This window comes from Sciurus vulgaris (assembly GCF_902686455.1).
Source record: "Sciurus vulgaris genome assembly, chromosome: 9".
Lineage (NCBI taxonomy): Eukaryota > Metazoa > Chordata > Mammalia > Rodentia > Sciuridae > Sciurus > Sciurus vulgaris.
In genome coordinates, this window is record NC_136469.1 from 53,300,295 (window position 1) to 53,324,345 (window position 24,051).

Here is a 24,051-nt window from a genome sequence, read left to right on the forward strand (position 1 = left end):
GCTCTAAAATAATAGAGCTTGATAGTAAAAGTTAGTTTAAAAAATAGTTCCAATTTTCATCTGTCAACTAAGAGCTTCAACTTAAATAGAAAATAATCAAAGACATAGCACATCAGTTTTGTTAATATTTGTTAATATTTGTTAATACTTGTTAATATTTCTGTTAATGGAACATGTGAATCTTCACATTAAAAGGCTACCTGATGTTGGCCAGCACAAATGTGTCTATATACTGGAACATTAAGTTGAAGTTTTGTAACTCTAAGGATAAAGTTAAAAAGCTCAGCTTCAAAGTAGGAATCACAGGACATCTATTATAAAATTGAAATCTGATTAATATTAGACTTCTCATTACTAATAAAGGATACCATTGTCATGGAGTAATTCTTTCCAAGTTTAAGAATAAAATGAGACATTTTCAGACATGCCATGCTCTAAAATGCCCTAATCATGCCCTTTTGAAAATTTTCTCAAGAATGAAGAGTGAATGAAAAATTTTCTTATTCTAGATAAATGAAAAATAAGTAAAAATCAAAATAATATGCAGTATAAAGATTCCATCTCACCCCAATTAGAATGGCGATTATCAAAAATACAAGCAACAGGTGTTGGCGAGGATGTGGGGAGAAAGGTACACTCATACATTGCTGGTGGGGCTGCAAATTAGTGCAGCCACTCTGGAAAGCAGTGTGGAGATTCCTTAGAAAACTTGGAATGGACCCTCCATTTGACCCAGCTATCCCACTCCTTGGCCTATACCCAAAGGATCTAAAATCAGCATACTACAGAGATACAGCCACATCAATGTTCATAGCTGCTCAATTCACAATAGCCAGACTATGGAACCAACCTAGATGCCCTTCAATTGACAAGTGGATAAAGAAACTGTGGTATATATACACAATGGAATATTACTCAGCCATAAAGAATGACAAAATTATGGCATTTGCAGGCAAATGGATGAAATTAGAGAATATCATGCTAAGTGAGATAAGCCAATCTCAAAAAGACAAGGGACGAATGATATCGCTAATAAGTGGAGGATGACACATAATGGGGGGGAGGGAAGGGTTAGTGTTAGGGTTAGAGTTAGGGTTAGGGAGGGGGGCAAGTATGGAGGAAGAAAGTACTGTATAGAGGGTAAAGAGGGGTGGGAGGGGTGGGGGGAAGGGGAAAAAATAACAGAATGAATCAAACAACATTACTGTACGTGGATTTATGATTACACAAATGGTATGCCTTTGCGCCATGTACAAACAGAGAGGCAACATGTATCCCATTTGTTTACAATAAAATAAAAAAAAATTGTTATAGTGATGATCTTCTTGAATAGTTATGATTATAAATTATAGTATCCACAAAGTCCTGATAACTCAGACATTTTCTCTTGAGAGTTAGTATTTAAGTGACCTAGGTCTTTTTTTTTTTCTTCCTCTGCTTGGTTCTATGGTAAATATATATATATCAATCATTGTATGGCAGTGAGTCAGTCACTTCCCATCTCTCTCAGAGTAAAAGCCAAAGGCTCCTTGCTATGTTTTTGAGCTCATCTTCTACCACTTTGTCCTTTGAATAAAGGATATTCTACTATGTGAAAAGTAACCTGGTTGTGTTTTCTTGCACCTGCTAAATAGTTTTATCAATTCAGGAAGTCCTCTGCCTATATTATACTTTTCCTAGTGAGCTAAGATGTCTTTCTTATTTCCTTTAGATTTCTACAATAGTATCACCTTCTCAGTAAGGCCTTTCTTGACCACATTATATATCTTTCTTAATTTACTTTTTCCTTTGCACTTAATTACTCTGTCATATTACCTATTTGCTTGTTTGGCCTTCGAAAAAGGAGTGTAGGTTTCTTTACCCCGTTTATAAAATTTGATAATATTAAAATAATAATATAAATCAGTAGTTGGGGAAGAAAAATCGGAAATTGTAAAACTATGTTAACCCTGTCATCTCATATAGCCAAGTTAATTATATTAAATAAGTCTAATCATCAGAAGAATTGAAAACTGAAACTTTCAAGCATGATAAACTCTGGAAAGTGATACTAGGGAAATGTTTTAGTTAACTTTTTTTTTTTTTGCCACTGTGACTAAAAGAACTGATAAGAACAATTAGAGAAGGAAAAGTTAATTTGGGGGCTCACAGTTTCAGCTCTCAGTTCATACAAGGCCAGCTTCATTCCTTGGGACTTAAGTTGAGGCCGAACATCATAGTGAAAGGATGTGGTGGAGGAAGACCTCTGGGAACGTGGCACCAGGAAGTGGAGAGAGCAACTAAGCTTAGCTCTCAAAATATGTACTCCAGAGGCATGCCCCCAGTGACTCACCTCCTTCAGTCACACCTTACCTGCCTACAGTTCCCAATAAGTAATCCCTATTAGGGTTTTAAACCTCTTATAACCCAATCATTTCATCTCTGAACTTAATTGCATTGTCTCACACATGATCTCTTGGGAGACACCTAGTATCTAAACCATAACCTAAGATTGAAGAGATGAAGATTTTAGTTTTTTTATTTGTAGTTCTTTCTTATTATTTTGATTTAAGGGAGGAGATCAGATTGCAATAATTCTTTTTAAAATATTCAACTCAGTAGTTTTTGAAGTAAGGTTTATTATAATTTACATAACTTAAAAGTTACCCTTTTTGTGTCCAGTTAAGTCATAAACTAAGTAACATAACCATCATCAAAATTAAAATACAACAGTTTCATCACTTCACAGAATTTCTGCCTATTCTTTGCTAGTCTATCCATACCCCCTCCTAAGCTCATGTGTTCACTGATCACTTATTCCATTTTTTTTTTATACTTTAATGTGTGTCTACAGTATGGATTTTTCTTAGGATGAGTATAGTGATTCTTAATTCTTATCTAATATGACATTCCTTATCTTTTAGTTGTTGAATTTAGGTATCTTATTCTTAATATAATTGTTGATCTATCTGGATTAAAATCTGTTTTATTTGTTCTACCTGTTCTTTATTTTTCCTTTTACTCTGTCTGCTTATGGCTTAAGTGTTTTTTTATTCCATTTTATTTCAAGTGGCTCATTATAGCTCTTTTAAAAATTATTTTTAATGGTTTCCTGCAGATATTTAATTCATAAAAATAAAAAAATGTATAGAAAAGAATTCTGTACCAAAATGTTAACATTAGTAGTTTGGGAGATAGGGTTTGAATGAGTCTTCCTTGCCTTTCTATGTATTATTCCTTATTTCGTACACGAATGATTATTTTGATTAAAAGACAGCAGTAACTGGGATATAACTCAGTGGTAGAGCACTGGCCTAGTATATGCAAAGCCTTGGGTTCAGTCCCCAGTACTGCCACAAACAAACAAATATAAAAAATACCTTCAGGTAGGGATAATGAAAGAGAAAAAAAAAAAAACAGTTGAAGAAACTAGACATCTATACACAGATGGCTAAAAGAGGATAAGATAAGAATTAAAGAGACATTTATGATGTCATAAATTACCCCAGGTTGCTTTATTAACTGATGTAGAAAATATGCTAATGTTTGTATACCATAAGATATATTGTACCTAATTTTTAGTGGCTACAACATTTTATTTTGAGAGAATACATGTTATCCTTGACCCTGATCTGCCACACATCTAAAACTTCCTAATAATTTGATAAAGCCAAAATTGTCAAAGGTATTCTTCCCAACTATAAATAATACATACCTTCCAAATTAAGGTCCTTTCTGGGAAGAACAAATATTGCTGTTAGAGTAGCTTATAGGAAACTATACTGTAGAACTCTTTTTTTTTCATCAATTTGTTATAATCAGAATTGATTATAATCAATTATGTTCAAGTGGTTATTTTAGTAAATACATAAATTCTGTTTGAACGAACAAGATGCAATAAAAACGTTAAGCTTTAAATGTTTTCACTATGTCTCATTCCTTTAAACATGTTGTAGATCTGCTTTATAATTGAACTTTGATTTTTTGTTTTCTTTCTAGCCATTCAAAGGTTTTGTGCATAGCATTTGAAGTACTTCAGGGCTTGCAGTATATGAACAAACATGGTATAGTACACCGGGCACTTTCTCCTCATAATATCCTGTTGGATAGAAAGGTGATTGTCAAATACTATATAATATTTGTATATTGCTTGGAATTGAAACCTACTGAATTAATAGCCTCTGAATTAATCAGAAGAATGTTAGAATGTTTGAAGAATATTCATAGTGGAAAGACTATGTGAAAGTGATACATTTATGGTTGTGAAAAAGATCTTTAAATTATTTAAATCTGTGTTTTTCACACAGATTATTCTTTTTTCCCCCAAACTAATTTTCTGACTTCATGTGTTATTTTTTTCTTTCATTCTTTTTGCTAACTGATTGTTTTATGGCTTCCCAACATCCCACTCCTCAGAATTTGCTTTCATTTTTAAGAAACCTGCTCAGAGCAGTTACTTAGAATATCATTCTCATAAGTATAACTGCATCAAATTTTCCCTTTTATGTACTAATATTCATTACCTAGCTTTCTTTTCTGCTATATTGCTTGCTTATGAACTTGGAAATCTTATAGGGAATTGATAAGATAGTAATCCCTCCTAAGAGAATTATGGATAGTAAAGTGGTATATATTCAGGAATAATCATAATTTAATTTTTCTCATAAAATATAAACAACTTTGGATAAATATTGGTGGATTTACTTTCTATATAATTGTTCTATGAGTGTTTTCTCAAACTTTGATAGTCTTAAAAATCAGAAAGTAGAAATGGTACTCATTAACTTCAAATTTATGACAGAAAGGTAGCATTGCCATAACCAATCTAAATTGTTTTACAATGTAAAGTAATGCTGGGAAATGAAACGTTAAAAAGAAGGTAAATGAATTGTAAGTTGACTTATTTTTTTTAAAGTACAATCATCTAAAAGGAAACAGACTAAAGAAACAATTCATATTCGGCTTTTATTAAGGAACTCACATTTGTAATATTTGTTATTCTCAAAAAATATATGCATTATTGGAAGCCTAACAGACTTACTGAAATATTGGTGATTTTCAAACTGAATTTTCCAAGTTAAGAAGTCCCATATCACAGTTAAATTTAACATTGTGAATGGATTTGTATCTTCCTGAAAATAGAACTTCTCTGAAAAATTACTGCAAAACATTCTAACCATGTATACAAGATGAATGAAAACAGTTTTTCCTGTTATTCTTTATCAAAAAACCTAGATAAGCATAGATAAACAGCAAAAACATTAAAGAAAAATGTGATTTGACATTGTGAAATATATGTATTATTTATTTATATATTATATCTATATGTATACACTTATTTATATGTCTACAGATATATGCAGGTATATACAGATTTGTATGTCTACACAAATATAATGAGTGTAAAGCAAACTAAATTTTGACAGTTTGGGATAAAATTTTGGTATCTTATAAAATCTTATATGGTAGTATTTTGATAAAATAGCATATCTGATTATATGACCATAGTATTATTTATAAAGTATATAATTTTCCTTTCCAGTTATCTTACAATATTTCATACTGTCTTTCTCTTTTATTTTTGTAGGGACATATTAAGTTGGCTAAATTTGGACTTTATCACATGACAGCTCATGGTGATGATGTTGATTTCCCAATAGGGTAAGGATATTTTTCCTCTGAGTTCTATCTTGAACTTGGTCATCCTTGATAACATGCATATTTTATTAGTTTTTTATTTATTTATTTATTTTGATTCATTGTACACAAATGGGGTACAACTGTTGTTTCTCTGGTAGTACATGAAGTAGAGTTGCACCATTTGTGTAATCATACATGTACATGTGCTAATGATGTTATTTTTGATAGTTTTTTTTAACATAAAAGCAATTTTCTTTATTAATTCATATTAATTTCCATGTACTTTGTTAAAAGAATTGATGCATTTTTCCCAGTGTTCCAAAGATTCCTAATGTTGATCTTTCATTGAACTGACAGAGAGGATGACAGATTATTGATCTTCTTTACCTTATAATACTTTCTAGTTAATTTTATTTCATTCAGAATTAAATTTAAGACAAGAAGACGGATCACATTCTAAAAGATAGTGTGTGTTCATCAAGAGACTGAAACACATCTCTCTTGCACTAATTTCATTTAATGCTTTACATTTAATTCTCTGCTCTCTAAAATCTAAAATATAATTGTATATTAAGATTCAAATTGAATCATTGTGAATATCAGAAGTAATGGGATAAATTGTATATCTGGAAGTCTGCATTTAAAGAGGTTTATTTCATCACTTCCGATATGGAATTCTACATGTACATTGCCCTTCTAAGAAATAAAAGAAGTTTATTTCATCCCATATTTAAATACATACTTTTGATTTAAATTTTTTATTTTTATTGCAGGATAGCTCAAAAACATTTTCATAATAATTTTGGGTTTTAGTGTTTAGATGGACATTGTTTTAGACACAAAAGTTGCAAAAATAAAAGCAAAAATTCCTGTATTTCCTTCTTCAGATTCCCCACATATTAACATTTCACTGTATTTACATTATGTGTCCATTTTCCTCTGTGATTGTGTATAAACTTTTTTGTCTCATGTAAGATATATAGTGGCTTTTTATTCATAAATACTTTAGTTTATATTTCCTTAAAAAAAGGACCTTTCACATATAACCTCAGAATTATGATCAAAAGGAAGAAATTAAATTTGATTCATATTTTTATCTAACCTAGACTCTGAAATCTTATTTTTTCAATTGCACTGCAGTTGTCCTTAACAGTATTCATTTGTCTTTGGGTTTCCTAAAATCAGTTCTATTACTTCAGTACTGGGAATTCTGATATGCATTTATGGAGTATGTTTCTAGAGCAGAACATTTTTTAAAAAATATTATGTGATTTTTTTTTTAAGTGCCATTTATAAGTGGCACTTTTATCCTTATACATTTCTTTCTTACCTAAAATTTTAACTAGGTTAAGGCACAGATAATAAATAACCTTAGACTTTAGTGAGGAAACATTTCTGAAGCACTTTCTCTTCTGCCTATGGTATATACAAGGTTAAGATAGGTTCTGTCTTTAAGAAGTTCATTGTTCAGTAGGCAGATTTTCCATTTTGATAAAGTACATAGATTCATAATCTTAATAGTTTTGCAGGTCAAAATCTAATGGCCAACAAACAATTTTTGCATAAGTATAAAAATTATATTTTGTAAAGTAGTCAAGAATTTCTAATTTGTTTAAAAAACCCTTTAAATAAAGTAAGTTCTTAGTCCAGTTCTAACTTCTTTGTCACCTGGGATAATTGTCTTTGGATATGACTTTCAAAGAGCTATAGTAAATGTGATTTCCACTGCTTCTACTTATTATCACAGTTTTATAAAAGAAAACTCCACAAATATAATATTACAAAAAGTAAGGCTTTTAAACTTTTATTTTTTGGTGCTTAAGGTTTTAGTGATGAATAGAAGAAAGGTGATTTTTTTCTTAAAGCATACCAAGCATTTTCAGGGACTACATTTGAATTTAAAAGGCTTACATAGAATTGGTCTTTATTAACATTTATCCTAGTTTGCCTTGAAGTCTTGGACACAAAGGGTCTTACCAGAAAGTATCCAAGAGCAAAATGTGAAACATTAGCCAGGAAAAATAAAGTGATCAAACAGCTAAGTCATGAAAAAAAAATATTTACACCAGAAGAAGCTTGCAATTAATTCAAAAGACAAATATTAAGGAACAATAAAGTAAAATGTTACCATCTGTTTTAAAATATTGTAAAGAGTTAGAAGTTGGGCATTCATTTCATTTGGCCAGTAGTTTAATACCTTGTTAAAACAGCAAACATGATGAGAACCACGTGTATTTACCTCACCATTCATACATATAGCAAAGTTCTGATAATTGTCTTTTGAGTGTTAAAATGCTTTAAGAAGAGAAGAATATTGAAGGAATATGACCCGTATTTAAGAACAGTTCTAGGGCTTAATTGTTTTCATTAATACCACCTTTGATTAAAAGGGAAACTTTTGGAGCAAGAGTTATCTCTGTGCTTCTATCATAAGTTTTTGATATTCCTTCTAGGAATCCTGAATTTTTGTACATGACAACCAGTAAGTACTAGTGTGACCAGTCCTCAGTAAAACCCTCAGGTAATGAGTTTTAATGACTTCCCCAGCCAAAGCATCACATACTTGTTAGCATGTTTTTGTTGCTGTTGTCCGGAAGAGTATACTCTGCATAATACCTTACAGGTAGAGACCAGAAGAAAGCCTGTATGTAGGTTCCTCAAGACTTGTCTGTTTCTCTTGTGATCCAGCTATATATCTTACTACATCATGTAATAAATTTTAGCTCTGAGTATACCTATAAACTGAGTTCCATGAATTTCTAGTGAACCTGTAAACATATGAGACATAAGGGTGGTCTTGAGTACTCCAGAACAAAATCTACAAGGGAAATGAGTAGAAGACTTGCACAGGCATATCACACAGTAGTAAATTCAAGTGGCTAATAAACATATGAACATATGCCTCAATCTTACAAATGTTCAAGGATTTAAAAATTGAAGGTGCATTGACATATAGATCTCACCTTACAGAATGTCAAACAGTAAAATGTCTGTCAAATGTTAAGTGTTATTGACAAGTAACCAACAGGAACCACCATGTGCTGCTGGTGTTGTATAGATTGCTATAACTCCTTGCAAAAACTATTTGACATAATTTTAAAAAGTTGAAAGAACATATATCCTGTGGCCTAGAAATTAGATTCTAGTTTCTTACCTTTGGGAAAAATTTCAGTTATACACCATACACGATTTTAAGTGTGAATTGTTTATAATATAAAATATAGGAAACATCTTAAATGTCATTGATGTTTAAATGGATAATGATTTATTAATAAAATAGAAGTAAAAATTAATGATATATGGCTACATGCAGCAATACAGGGACAACTCTCTTGAATAAGGTTAATTGACAAGTAAAAGAACACATTCAGCCTAATTCTAATACTATAGCATTCAGAAATGTGCTCAACTAAACAATATGTTTTAGAGATATAACCATGTGGTAAAACTATAAAGAAATTCCAGATGTCTCTTTCTTTTCAGGGATAGGGCTGGAAATACAATCCAGGAGAACCAGAGAGGGAATTTAGTGATAATTTTTTCTTCACTTAAACTACTTCTAGGTACATGGTTGTTCATTAAAGCTTTATTCTTTATACCTTGTTCATATTAATAGTATTTTATTTTTGTTCATTATTTACTAAAACATATTTTAAAAATTTATTATGTAAGTAGTGTTAAGAAATAGGAACCCTGTATATTATTTGTGAGAATGTAAATTGATAAAACCTCTCCAAAGGCCAATATCATCATGTGGTATAAGTTATGAATTGGTAGTGATACTTCTAGAAATTTAACTGCCATCTATACCTATATCTGATAAGTAGAATATATTTATAATATATTCATTTGAGCATTGTTGTAGCAGAAGAAATTTATTAGTCAAACTGTGTATCAATGCAATGACATTATCAGCAGTTTTCAAAAAGAATGAGGGAACTCTATAGTTATTTTAAAAGAATGATCTCAAATACATTTTAAGGGAAAAGTGGTATGGTATTCTGCCATATGGGGTGGAAGGTACAGAGACAGCCTTCCTTTTCAATTTAGATTCCTTTTCAATTTATGTATTTTTATAGCTTTGATATTCCTACTACTCAAAATAATACACACTGATTTCAAAGTTAAAAGGTTAAAATGATGATTCCCTATTAAGAGAAGATACCTAGAGGATTGAAAGAAAGCAGTGTGTTAAAAAAAGGAAAGCTACCAATGCTGCAGAGACACATGATGGTTTTAAAACCACTGGAGACTCACATGTACAATTGATTCATAGACATTGTATTTCAGATTTAGAATTCTTCTTAGCTACAATTGTTAATTGCCTGGGGCTTTTACCTAGGTCTCACGACACTGATAGAAAAATGTACTACTGCTTTTTTCTCCATTATATTTTATTGTAATTATTCATAATTTTAATATAACATTTTAGGTATCCATCATACTTGGCACCTGAAGTAATTGCACAAGGAATTTGCAAAACCACTGATCATGTGCCAAGTGAAAAACCATTGCCTTCTGGCCCCAAATCAGATGTATGGTCTCTTGGGATCATTTTATTTGAGCTTTGTGTGGTATGTATAAAGAAACTTTAAACTAAATTATGTGTTTATTATAATAATCTTTTTTGGGAGGAAAGTTTTTTGATAATGTTTTGCTGTACAAATGGATTAAATTAAAAAACTTAATTCTCAATTTGATTTTTAAAATCTTGTTAATTTACATATCTTTGTATCTAGAAAATATTTCATTTTTACTAAATGTAAACCTAAATTTGTGTCAATACTAATTTTGCTGATCATAAATATTACTTTGGTATCTTTGCAAATGTTTACTTTTCTGTTGTACACAAATGGGTACAACTTTCATTTCTCTGGTTGTACACAAAGTAGAGTCACAGTTTGTGTAATTATACATATATGTAGGGTAATAATGTTTGTCTCATTCTGTTATCTTTACTTCCCTCCATCCTCTCCCCCCAATCATTTTTCTCTACACAATCCAACCTTTCTCCATTCTTGCCTCCCCAACCCATATGTATCTTCATCCACTTATCAGAGAAACATTTGGCCTTTGATTTTTTGGGATTGGCTTATCTCACTTAGCATGATATTCTCCAACTCCATCCATTTACCTGCAAATGCCATAATTTTATTCTTCTTTGTGACTGAATAATATTCCACTGTGTATATATACCACAGTTTCTTTATCCATTCATCTATTGAAGGTCCTCTAAGTTGGTTCTGCAATCTAGCTATTGAGAATTGAGCTGCTGTAAACATTGATGTGGCTGCCTCACTGTGGTATGCTGATTTTAAGTCCATTGGGTAGAAACCAAGGAGTGGGATATCTGGGTCAAATGGTGGTTCAATTCCAAGTTTTCTAAGGAATCTCCATACTGCTTTCCAGAGTGGCTGCACCAATTTACAAACTCACCAGCAATTTATGAGTGTACTTTTTCCCCACATTCTCACTAACACCTATTGTTGCTTGTATTCTTGATAATTGCCATTCTAATTGGGGTGAGACGAAATCTTAGGGTAGTTTTGATGTGCAAATATTCCTCTTATTACTAGAGGTATTGAACATTTTTTTGTATATCTGTTGATTGCTTATAGATCTTCTTCTGTGAAGGGTCTGCTCACTTCCTTAGCCCATTTATTAATTGGGTTATTTCTATTCTTGGTGTAAAGTTTTTAGAGTTCTTTATAAATTCTGGAGATCAGTGCTCTATCTCAAGTGTTTGGGGCAAAGATTTTCTCCCACTCTCAAGGTTCTCTCTTCACATTGTTAATTGTTTCCTTTGCTGAGAAAAAATCCTTTTAGTTGGAATCTATCCCATTTTTTGACTTCTGCTTTTATTTCTTATGCTCTAGGAGTCAGATTAAGGAAGTCTAGTCCTAAGCCAACATGATGAAGATTTGGGCCTACTTTTTCTTCTATTAGGTGCAGGGTCTCTGATCTAATTCCTAGGTCCTTGATCTATTTTGAGTTGAGTTTTGTGCAGGGTGAGAGATAGGGATTTAGTTTCATTCTGCTGCATATGGATTTCCAGTTTTCCCAGCATCATTTGTTGAAGAGGCTATCTTTTCTCCAATATATGTTTTTACCATTAGCAAATTGCATACAAAAACATATTAAAAAGATAGTGCACCACAATCAAGTGGGTTTCATCCCTGGGATGCAAGGTTGGTTCAACATCCAGAAATCAAAAATATAATTCACCACATCAACAGACTTAAAGTTAAAAATCACATGATTTTTCAATAGATGCAGAAAAATATTTTGATAAAATATAGCACCCCTTCATCCTTAAAACACTAGAAAAATTAGGAATAGTAGGAACATACCTCAACATTGTAAAGGCTATATACACTAAGCCCAAGGCCAACAACATTTTAAATGGAGAAAAACTGAAAGCATTTCCTCTAAAAACTGGAACAAGGCAGTGATGCCCTCTTTCACCACTTCTATTCAACATCATCCTTGAACCTCTAACCAGAGCAAGTAGACAGACAACAGAAATTAAAGAGATATGAATAGGAGAACTCAAACTATCACTATTTGCTGATGACATGATTCTATATTTAGAGGAGCTAAAAAATTCCACCAGAAAACTTCTAGAACTCATAATGAATTAAGCAAAGTAGCAGATATAAAAAAACCCTCATAAATCTAATATATTTCTATTCATAAGTGATGAGTCCTCTGAAAGAGAAACTAGGAAAACTAACTCTCTGGTGTTCTTTCCCCCCTGTTCTCTTATCTATCCTATATATTCAATTCATATGTTGTATTTTTAGGAAACCTTCCCCAGACACGTTCTGTATTTATTAAAGACTTAAGCTATTATTAAAAACAAAAGAATTAAAAATACAATAGTTTAAAGAATATAGATGTTTTTCTCCCTCGAATCCAGAGCAGGTAGGCTGTGCTCACCATATCATATAGAAGCCTGGCAGGTAAGGATGATGGTTTCACCATTTTCAATATCTGGTTTCCACATTTGATTTTATTTTGTTTTTTTTTTTTTTAATCATCTTTTATTTCTAAAAGGGAAGAGGAAGAGTGAGTTTAGTATTACTGTCTTTAAGAATATGATCTAAAAGTTTCAAATTAAAATCCTATATACTTTTCACTCGTGAAAGTTTATATTCATTTGACTACATGTAGGTAGAAGACAGGTTAGGAAATGCCATCTTCAGCAGAATATCTAAATATTGAAAAAATATGAGAATGCATTGAACAACTAAATAGTGTACCAGTCCATCCTCAAACTATCTGCCAGTGTTAGGTATTCTGTCTTCTTTCCTCTCCTCCTTCTTCTATAGCACTTTGGGGCAGAAATCCTATTTGTTCATTTGTTTCTGTCGACTGAGGGATTTTCCAGATATTTTGAAAATTAACTAATTCATTTAACTTTTCCATCTCTAAGAATTTGGTTGATGTTATTTTCTTTTCATTTTGTGTGTTTAATAAAAAAAGTTAATCCAGGTGTTTTGGAGTATACCTGTAATTCCAGTAACTCCAGAAGTGGACGGGGCAGAGGCAGGGGAGGTATCACATATTCAAGGCTAGCTTCAACTATTTAGTGATACCCTCTCTCAAATTAAAAAAATATAAAAAGGACTGGGATGCAACTCAATGGTAAAGTGCCTTGGGCTCAATCATTAGTACAACAAAAACAAAACAACAAAACAAAACAATCGAACTAATTCAATAGCAAATGTATTGTATAAAAGTTCAGAGGTAATTTTTGGAGTCCGAACTGTGTTTGGAGTCTGCTGTTGCAAAGTACAATTGTGTGACTTTGGGTAACATGTTAGTCAACTTTCTGTTACTGTAACAAATACCGAAGATAATCAGTTTGTGAAGAGAAAAGGTTTATTTTGGCTCATAGTTTGAGAGGTTTGAGTCCACAGTTGAATGGCCCTGTTGCTGGGCCTGTGGTAAGACAGCATGTCATTGTGAAAATGCATGGTGAAGCAAACCTCCCTCATGACCAGGAAGCAAAAATGAGAGGAAGACAAAGCAGAAGCACTAGGGTCTCACTATTTTTTCCATGCCTCCAACAAACTGAGACTTTCCAGTAGTCTTCATCTTTTAAAGTTTATCACCTCCCAAAAATGCCAAATCTTTAACATAATGGATTTTTGGGATCTTGGAATATCCAAACTATAGTAGGTTTATAGCCTTACTTCTCAAGACTTGTATTCCACTTCTATACATAATATTAGTATCTATTAGTATGGCACAGAAAACCATTCATAAGTGTTAGCTTTTTAAAGTAATGATATTGATATATTCATAACATGATGACTTACATATTAGTATTACACTTTCTAAGGGAAAATACCAAGTTTTATGTTTTTGTCTAACCATCCAACTTTTTATTGGTATGAAGATGATAGTAAATATTATTTTTGTTTAAAATCACAGCTGAAATGAAAAACTTTTTGGAATATGAATGTGAAGTGTCCATAATATAAAGATCAAGTATACAACTTTTCCTTTTTGCTATCATCCCAGATATATAAAGTCTTCACTAGTGATCTGTGTGTGCTTTATATGAGTCATTGAATTCAACAAATATCAATGAGTATTTATTGTGTGTTTAGCATTTTGACAACAGTAACAAGGGATAAGTAAGACACATTATTTGAAAGCTCATACTTAGATTAAAACCAATATACTTTGAAGGTAAATACTGAGAACTGTGTGATTTCATATTAATTCTACTACAGGACTTCATGGCAAAGTTTGGGCAACCAGCTTAAGAATGGCAGACTAAATATATGCTTAAATCTTTTGCCTCATCAAACTCTTTCATTCTATTTTCAATGATATCTTCACCTATAGTTCTGATCTCAAATGTACAAGAACATTTTTTCTCTTTATTAAAAAAATGCAGAGTCTATTTCCCTACAGAAAGACTAAGTTATCGTCTTGTCTTCTATTTGTGAATCTATTTAAAGGATCATATAAGTTAAATTTCTAATAAGTAAAATATAATAACATTAATGAAATATTTGCTACTATCTATAGGGTATGTACAATTAGTATTCCAATGCTACCAATGAAAAAAGGCAAGCTTAAGGTGGTGAAGTAATGTGCCCAAGTTATATAGCTATTTGGTAATGGAAGAGTTGAAGTAGGTACACAATTGTTATTCGACACATAATTTTTGGAGCTATATGACTCATGATGCCATTACAAGGAAAATTCAGAGGCAAACTAATAAGGAAACAATTAAAATGTGTGCATCTTTTAAAAATGTATCAGATATTACGGGAATATCAAGAGCAACTGACTGAAGTATGGAAAGAAGGATTATTATGGGATGTTTCTCAGACAATGAACTACCTGAATCATGATACATAAGAATAACTTAGTAAATGAACGGCTTTATACATCTTTCTCCAGGGGCATCTTAGTCTCTTAATACTTCTTGACATAGAATGCCTCTAGATAGCCAGGTACATGTGGGACTCAAAAGTCAACAGTGCTTAAGATCAAACTAGAATGTACTGATCCCTAGACGCATAACATGTTTATTAAATATTAAGCAACACACCTTTTAAAGTGTCATTTTGCCAGTAATTTTCCTGTAGTGGAGATGACTAAAGTCCTGTAAAACCTGTGGAGATAAATGAAAATACCTGATAAAACCAGTTTCAGTTATGATAAAGACCTCTCTGGAAGAAATGACATAAATAACAAGAATTTCTTTGCTCATTTTATTTAGGGAAGAAAATTATTTCAGAGCTTGGATATTTCTGAAAGACTAAAATTTTTGCTTACTTTGGGTAAGTGGTATGCAATTGATTATCTTTCCACTATATATAAAATCTTTAGTAACTTATTAATCATGCACATTGAAGATGTGTTCTTTGAAACAATAAAATGTTTCACTTCTCTGAATTTTTAATGATCAGTGCTAAGTAGTAACAGGAGAGCTTAAGAAATGCCTTCTGAGTAGAGCTCATTAAGGAATTTTATCATGAATGGAAATAATCTAGCTTCATGATATAGCCAAATAAGCTAATTTATAAAAGCAAGCCATGTGAATATAAAACTGTATTTCTCTGTAGTAGTTTAACTTTGGACAATATATTTTAATTTTTGGACTTTCTGTTTGACTAATGTATCAATAACAACTCAGGAAAAATGTTTAGTATTCCTTATAATGTGCATATGTTTTATGTATTTGAAATTCATATTAACAAAAATTTGTATAATGTACTTTTGAATTGAATAGATTAAACATGGATGTTAACATAGGGGAGAAAATATTTATAAAATATTTTATGTAAAAGAGCAATAGATTGGTATCCAAGTTAAGAATTTACAAGTAAGAAGAGTTATAGAAAAGCGTTAATAGATCTTAATGAAGTATAAATAAAATTGCATGAAATTTTGTCAGATTTACCACATTTAATTAGAAAGATTGATAATATAGCTATGAAGAAATCTTGGAGATTGCTAAATGAGGTTTACAGACTAAACTTATACTTTAAATCCCCAGAGAATTGTGTGTATGTTCTCTAAATTGTATATGATAAAAATAAATGAGTTTTGAAATCATGAAAAGCAATCTTCTTAAGAGAATGTTTTTACGTGTCTTAAATAACTGCTTTATCTCTATTTAAATAGCTATCTTTCTGTATCTATGATTAATTAGTATTTAGTATTTTAGGTTTTTTTAAAAATCAAAACATGTAAGGAAAATTAATGAACTCGCAAGTTTTTTAGTATTCTAAGTGTCAAAATTGTATTATGTGATTTCAAAAATTTTGATAAGAGTTTGTTTCCTGATTACTCTGATTAATTTATTTATTTAGGTACTAGAGTTCAATGCCTCAGGGTTCAAGCACTGAACTAGATTCCTAGTCCTTTTTTTTTTTTTTTTTTCTTTTTTTAATTTTTGAGACAGTCTTGCTAAATTGTTGAGGCTGGTCTTGATTTTGTGATCCTCTTGCCTCAGCCTCCTGAGTCTCTGGAATTATAGGCATGTGTCACCATGCCTGGCTAGTCTGACAGATTTTAAAAGCAGAGTTTATTCTCATATGGTTTTTTCTGTTTTATAGATTGTGTAGATGATACTGTAACAGTTCTGGCTGAAGAACATGGTTGTCTGGACATTATAAAGGTTTGTCATTAATCTGTGTTTTACTTTGTTTGTACTGATTTCATAGAATACCTGAGGTTGCATAATTTATGAAGAACAAAAATGTATTTTATCACTGTTTTAGAGGCTAGGAAGCACAAGATGAGGTGCTATGAGACTTAGTTCTCTAGTGAGGGCTGCAACTTTTAAAGGGAGGAGTGGTGGATCAACACAAACTAGAAGGGCAAGTTATGCATATACTAGGTGAAGTTATTATATAAGGGCCTTTATCCCATCCCCAGGAGGAGCCCTTGTGACCTAATCATCTCTTAGAGGTCCCACCTCTTTTTTTTTTTCCATTTTTTTTATTAAAAATCATAAATTTACATAGGGCAATGTTGTTTCATTCATTCTGTTATTTTTCCCTTCCCCCCCACCCCACCCATCCCTCTTTTCCCTCTATACAGTCATTCCTTCCTCCATTCTTACCAGCATCCTTATCCCTAACCCTAAACCTAACCCTAACGCTAACGCTAACCCCTCCTACCCCCCATTATATGTCCTCATCTGCTTATCAGCGAGATCATTCATCCTTTAGTTTTTTGAGATTGGCTTATATCACTTAGCATGATATCCTCCAATTTCATCCATTTGCCTACAAATGCCATAATTTTATCATTCTTCATGGCAGAGTAATATTCCATTGTATATATAAGCCACAGTTTCTTTATCCATTCATCAACTGAAGGGCATCTAGATTGGTTCCACAATCTGGCTATGGTGAATTGAGCAGCTATGAACATTGAGGTGGCTGTATTTCTGTAGTATGCTGATTTTAAGTCCTTTGGATATAGGCTGAGGAGTGGGATAGCTGGGTCAAATGGTGGTTCCATTCCAAGCTTTCTGAGGAATCTCCATACTGCTTTCCAGAGTGGCTGCACTAATTTGCAACCCCACCAGCAATGTATGAGTGTACCTTTCTCCCCACATCCTCGCCAACACCTATTGTTGCTTGTGTTCTTGATAATCGCCATACTAATTGGAGTGAGATGGAATCTTAGGGTTGTTTTGATTTGCATTTCTCTTATTACGAGAGATGTTGAACATTTTTTCATATATCTGTTGATTGCTTGTAGATCTTCTGTGAAGTGTCTGTTCATTTCCTTAGCCCATTTGTGGATTGGATTATTTGTATTCTTGATGTAGAGTTTTTTGAGTACTTTATACATTCTGGAAAATAGCACTCTATCTGAAGTGTGAGTGGCAAAGATATTCTCCCACTCTGTAGGCTCTCTCTTCACATTACTGATAGTTTCCTTTGCTGAGAGAAAGCTTTTTAGTTTGAATCTATCCCAGTTGTTGATTCTTGCTTTTATTTCTTGTGCTATGGGAGTACTGTTAAGAAAGTCTGATCCTAAGCCAACAAGTTGAATGTTTGGACCTACTTTTTCTTCTATAAGATGCAGAGTCTCTGGTCTGATTCTGAGGTCCTTGATCCATTTTGAGTTGAGTTTTCTGCAGGGTGAGAGATAGGGGTTTAATTTCATTCTGTTGCATATGGTTTTCCAGTTTTCCCAGCACCATTTGTTGAAGAGACTATCTTTTCTCCATTGCATATTTTTGGCCCCTTTGTCTAGTATGAAAAAATTGTATTTATTTGGGTTTGTGTCCATGTCCTCTATTCTGTACCATTGATCTACCTGTCTATTTTGGTACCAATACCATGCCGTTTTTGTTACTATTGCTTTGTAATAGAGTTGAAGATCTGGTATTGTAATACCCCCTGCTTTGCTCTTTCTACTGAAGATTGCTTTAGCTCTTCTGGGTTTCTTATTCTTCCAGATGAATTTCATAATTGTTTGCTCTATTTTTGTAAGGTACATCATTGGGATTTTAATTGGAATTGCATTGAATGTGTATAGCACTTTTGGTAGTATGGCCATTTTGACAATATTAATTCTTCCTATCCATGAACATGGGAGATCTTTCCATCTTCTAAGGTTTTCTTTAATTTCTTTCTTTAGTGTTCTGTAGTTCTCATTATAGAGGTCTTTCACCTCTTTTGTGAGATTGATTCCCAAGTATTTTTTTTTTTTTTGTCGATGCTATTGTGAATGGGGTAGTTTTCCTAATTTCTCTTTCTGAAGATTCATCACTTATGTATAAAAATGCATTGGATTTATGAGCATTGATCTTGGAACCTGCTACTTTACTGAATTCACTTATGAGTTCTAAGAGTTTTCTGGTGGAATTTCCAGGTTCCTCTAAATATATAATCATGTCATCAGCGAACAGGGATAGTTTGAGTTCTTCTTTTCCAATTCATATCCCTTTAATTTCTTTAGTTTGTCTAATTGCTCTGGCTAGAGTCTCAAGAACGATGTTGAATAGAAGTGGTGAAAGAGGGCATCCCTGCCTTGTTCCAGTTTTTAGGGGGAATGCTTTCAGTGTTTCACCATTTAGAATGATATTGGCCATGGGCTTAGCGTAGATGGCCTTTACAATGTTAAGGAATGTTCCCACTACCCCGATTTTTTCTAGTGTTTTGAGCATGAAGGGATGCTGTATTTTATCAAATGCTTTTTCTGCATCTATTGAAATAATCATGTGATTCTTCACTTTAAGTCTATTGATATGGTGAATTATATTTATTGATTTCCTGATGTTGAACCAACCTTGCATCCCTGGGATGAAACCCACTATCTTTTTAATATATTTTTGTATGCGATTTGCTAAAATTTTGTTGAGAATTTTTGCGTCGATGTTCATTAAGGATATTGGTCTGAAATTTTCTTTCCTTGATGTGTCTCTGTCTGGTTTAGGTATCAGTGTTGATATTGGCTTCATAGAATGAGTTTGGGAGGGTTCCCTCCTCTTCTATTTTATGGAATACTTTGAGAAGTATTGGAATGAGCTCTTCTTTAAAGGTTTTGTAGAACTCGGCTGAGAACCCATCTGGTCCCGGACTTTTCTTTGTTGGTAGGCTTTTGATGACCTCTTCTATTTCATTGCTTGAAATTGATTTATTTAAATTGTGTATATCCTCCTGATTCTGTTTAGGTAATTCATATGTCTGTAGAAACTTGTTGATGTCTTGTTGGCGTATAGATTTTCAAAATAGCTTCTAATTATGTTTTGTATTTCACTTGTGTCTGTTGTGATATTTCCTTGTTCATTCCGAATTTTAGTAATTTGAGTTTTCTGTCTCCTCTTTGTTATTGTGACTAAGGGTTTATCAATTTTGTTTATTTTTTCAAAGAACTATTTATTTTGTTAATTTTTCGGATTGTTTCTTTTGTTTCAATTTCGTTGATTTCAGCTCTGATTTTAACTATTTCCTGTCTTCTACTACTTTTGGTGTTGGTCTGCTCTTCTTTTTCTAGGGCTTTGAGCTGTAGTGTTAAGTGCTTTATTTGTTGATATCTACTTCTTTTGTTGAATGCGCCCCATGAAATAAATCTTCCTCTAAGTACTGCTTTCATAGTGTACCAGAGATTTTGATATGATGTGTCTTTGTTCTCGTTTACTTCTAAGAATTTTTTAATTTCCCTCCTGATGTCTTCTGTTATCCATTCATCATATAATAGTGTATTATCTAATCTCCAAGTATTGGATAAGTTTCTGTTTTTTATTCTGTCATTTATTTCTAATTTCAATCCATTATGATCTGATAGAGTACAAGGTAGTATCTCTATCTTCCTGTATTTGCAAACAGTAGCTTTGTGGCATAAAACATGGTCTATTTTAGAGAAGGATCCATGTGCTGCTGAGAAGAAAGTGTATTCATTTTTGTTGGATGGTATATTCTATATAAGTCGGTTAAGTCTAAATTGTTGATTGTGTTATTGAGATCTGTGGTTTCTTTATTCAATTTTTGTTTGGACGATCTCTCCAGCTTTGAGAGAGGTGTGTTAAAATCGCCTAGATTTATTGTGTTGTGGTCTATTTGATTTCTGGAATTGAGAAGGATTTGTTTGATGTACATGGATGAGCCAATGTTCGGGGCATAGATATTTATGATTGTTATGTCTTGCTGATTTATGCTTCCCTTAAGCAGTATGTAATGTCCTTCTTTATCCCTTCTGACTAGTTTTGGCTTGAAGTCCACTTTATCTGATGTGAGGATGGATACTCCAGCTTTTCTGCTGTGTCCATGTGCATGGTATGTTTTTTTCCCATCCTTTCACCTTTAGTCTATGGGTATCTCTTTCTATGAGATGAGTCTCTTGCAGGCAGCATATTGTTGGATCTTTCTTTTTAATCCCATCTGCCAGTCTATGTCTTTTGATTGATGAGTTCAGACCATTAACATTCAGGGTTATTATTGTGATATGATTTGTATGCCCATTCATTTGACTCATTTTTCTTTTTTGACGTGATTTGATTTCTCGTTGCTGATTTGCATTGTTGTTTTTCATCTCTTCCTCATGGAATATTTTGCTGAGAATGTTCTGTAATGCCACTTTCTTTTTGTAAATTTCTTTAGCTTTTGTTTATCATGGAAGGATCTTATCGTCAAATCTGAAAGTAAGTTTTGGTGGGTATAAGATTGTTGGTTGACATCCGTTTTCTTTCAGGGCTTGGTAAATGTTGTTACAGGCCCTTCTAGCTTTTAGGGTCTGATTGAAAAATCTGCTGATATTCTTATTGGTTTCCCCCTGAATGTAATTTGATTCTTTTCTCTCACGGCCTTTAAAATTCTGTCTTTATTTTGTATGTTAGGTATTTTTATAATAATGTGCCTTAGTGTGGGTCTGTTGTAATTTTGTATATTTGGATCCTATAACCCTCTTGTACTTGGTTTTCCATCATTCTTCAGATTTGGGAAATTTTCTGATATTATTTCGTTGAATAGATTGTTCATTCCTTTGGTTTGTTTCTCTGTGCCTTCCTCAATCCCAATAATTCTTAAATTTGGCCTCTTCATAATATCCCATAATTCTTGTAGATTCTGTTCATGATTTCTTACCATCTTTTTTGTTTGGTCAACCTTGTTTTAAAGATTAAATATTTTGTCTTCAATATCTGAGGTTCTGTCTTCCAGGTGTTCTATCCTATTGGTTATGCTTTCTATGGAGTTTTTCACTTGGTTTATTGTTTCCTTCATTTCAAGGATTTCTGTTTGGTTTTTTTTTCAGTATCTCTAACTCTTTATGGAAATGCTCTTTTGCTTCCCGTATTTGCTCTTTTAACTGTTGATTGGTGCGATCATTTAATGCCTGCATTTGCTCTTTCATCTCCTTGTTTGCTTCCCTGATTGTTTTAATTATGTACATTCTGAACTCCCTTTCTGACATTTCTTCTGCTGTGCTGTCAGTGGGTTTTATTGATATAGTATCTAGGTTTGTTTGGAACATTTTCTTCCCTTGTTTTCTCATATTGGTCAGATGTCAGTGGGACTCTGTGATATTGCAGATTTCCTCTATTGGCTTACAGTGTCCCTGTAGATTTCCAGTGTATCACCTACCAGAGTTCTGTAGCCTGAAGTCTTGGAGTAACTTGATAATGCAGTGCTTCTGAAGAACGCTGCCCCAGCCCGCTATTGGTTCCAGGGATAGAGACCTGGAGAGGTCTCTGGCTGCCCAGCCTTGGTCCCAGTAGCTGCTTGCAGGTCGGAGGTCTCCGCTGGCTTGGGGACTTTTGGCTGGCTCTGTGTAGAAAGGCTCTCACTGGGCAGTCTGTTCCGAGAAGCTAGCCTAGAAAGGCGCTTCCCGCCAGAGGGAGCCGGGCTGCTTGGGGACGTCCCTGGCTGCCTTGTCCTGGTCTCTGAAGCAACCTGCGGGCGGGCCGGAGCCGCGCTCTGGTTCTGTGCAGAAAGGCTCTCACTGGGGGACCTGCTCCACGAAGCTGGAGAATCTGGCCCTGTGGGAGGATCCCACTGCCAGAGTGCTCAGGGCTGCCTGGGGGAGACCCTATCTGCCCTGTCCTGCTCTAATAAGCCTTGGGAATCCAGGCCAGCTGTCAAGCTGAGCTTCACTGGGTGAGGGAGACTCACCCCGTGGTTCTGTTTTAGTCCGAGTCTCTCAATGCCTCCCCTTCTTGAATCCTGGGTTCTGCAGCGACTGGAGATGCAGTCACCCTCTAGCTCGCCATCTTCGATCGCCCCATGGAAAAAGCCTGCAGCTGGAGGGGTGCAAGGCCGCCTGGAGAGGTCTCTGACTGCCCAGCCCTGGTCCCAGAAGTTGCGTGCGGGTTGGAGGTCTCTGTTGGCTTGGGGACTTGTGGCTGACTCTGTGTAGAAAGGCTCTCACTGGGCGGTCTGCTCAGAGAAGCTAGCCTAGAAAGGCGCTTCCCACCAGAGGGAGCCGGGCTGCTTGGGGAAGTCCCTGGCTGACCTGTTCTGGTGTCTGAAGCAACCTGCGGGCGGGTCCCACCTCTTAATACCATTAACTTATCCATTAAATTTCAATACCTGATTTTGGGAGGGAACACAGTCAAATCATAGCAATTTGTTAATGAAAATATTGTTTTGCATACTTGGGATCCAGCAGCAAGCTATTTTAGCACTATGTGTATTTCTCTTCAGGTTCTTGCTTTTTCAGAGAGTGACAAATTAATATAAATTTACATGAAGTTCTGATAAAGCCTTTTTAAAAAAATCAAAACTTTCTAGAGAAACTAACGTTTGAGTAAAATGTATTTCTGAAATGGACCATTAAAATTATTATTTTCTCTCTTTCTTTACTAGGAACTTCCTGAAAATGTAACAGATCTTTTAAAGAACTGCCTCACTTTCCATCCTTCTAAGAGGTTGATATTGTTAAGACTTTGAAATTATGCTTGTCCTAAACATATAAGCAGCTGATTTTTTTCTTATTTGTTTTAGTACTAATGAATTAAACATAGATATTTATATATATAGTACATGTACATGATTGACAGTATCATAAATGCCAAGTGATTTAGGCTTTAATTTTTTATTAATAAAAGAAAAAAATGATTAAAATTAGATCATGGTCAGAAAACTGACATATACCAAAAGAAGTTACTAGTTCATTTCCTAGCCTCCATGTAAAAAATCTCTGTGAAATGTTGATATTACTAGACCCAATGATAATATCAGAGAAATGAGAACATACTTTATTGGCAATATAGCAATGAGCTTTGACAAATGTCAAGGTAAACTAACAATTGCTGATAATATAAAATGATTTCTTGGAAATTTGGTTAATTCATTGTCATTTGAAGATGTCACAGACTTATAGTTTTCCCTAAATTCCTTATGATATTTCAAAATAATGTACTCTAATTTGTCTTTATAGAAACAATCTTTGACAAGACAGAGAAATGGTAGTAAAAGCATAGTTTTGGGATAAAATGCAACA

The 24,051-nt window shown here is 33.4% G+C and overlaps 1 protein-coding gene across 2 annotated transcripts in view; it reads left to right on the top strand.

Annotated features, from left to right (window-relative positions):
• TBCK (TBC1 domain containing kinase) overlaps positions 1 to 24,051 on the top strand; it is a 297,654-nt gene that overhangs the window by 46,982 nt on the left and 226,621 nt on the right. Inside the window, exons 4-9 of one of the 2 annotated variants that reach the window (XM_079154680.1) lie at positions 3,979 to 4,093; positions 5,567 to 5,640; positions 10,052 to 10,193; positions 15,365 to 15,425; positions 16,707 to 16,768; positions 23,415 to 23,476. In XM_079154680.1, coding sequence (XP_079010806.1) covers positions 3,979 to 4,093; positions 5,567 to 5,640; positions 10,052 to 10,193; positions 15,365 to 15,425; positions 16,707 to 16,768; positions 23,415 to 23,476 — 516 coding nt within the window. The remainder of the gene's footprint in view (positions 1 to 3,978; positions 4,094 to 5,566; positions 5,641 to 10,051; positions 10,194 to 15,364; positions 15,426 to 16,706; positions 16,769 to 23,414; positions 23,477 to 24,051) is intronic. The other variant, XM_079154681.1, reaches the window with a different exon arrangement.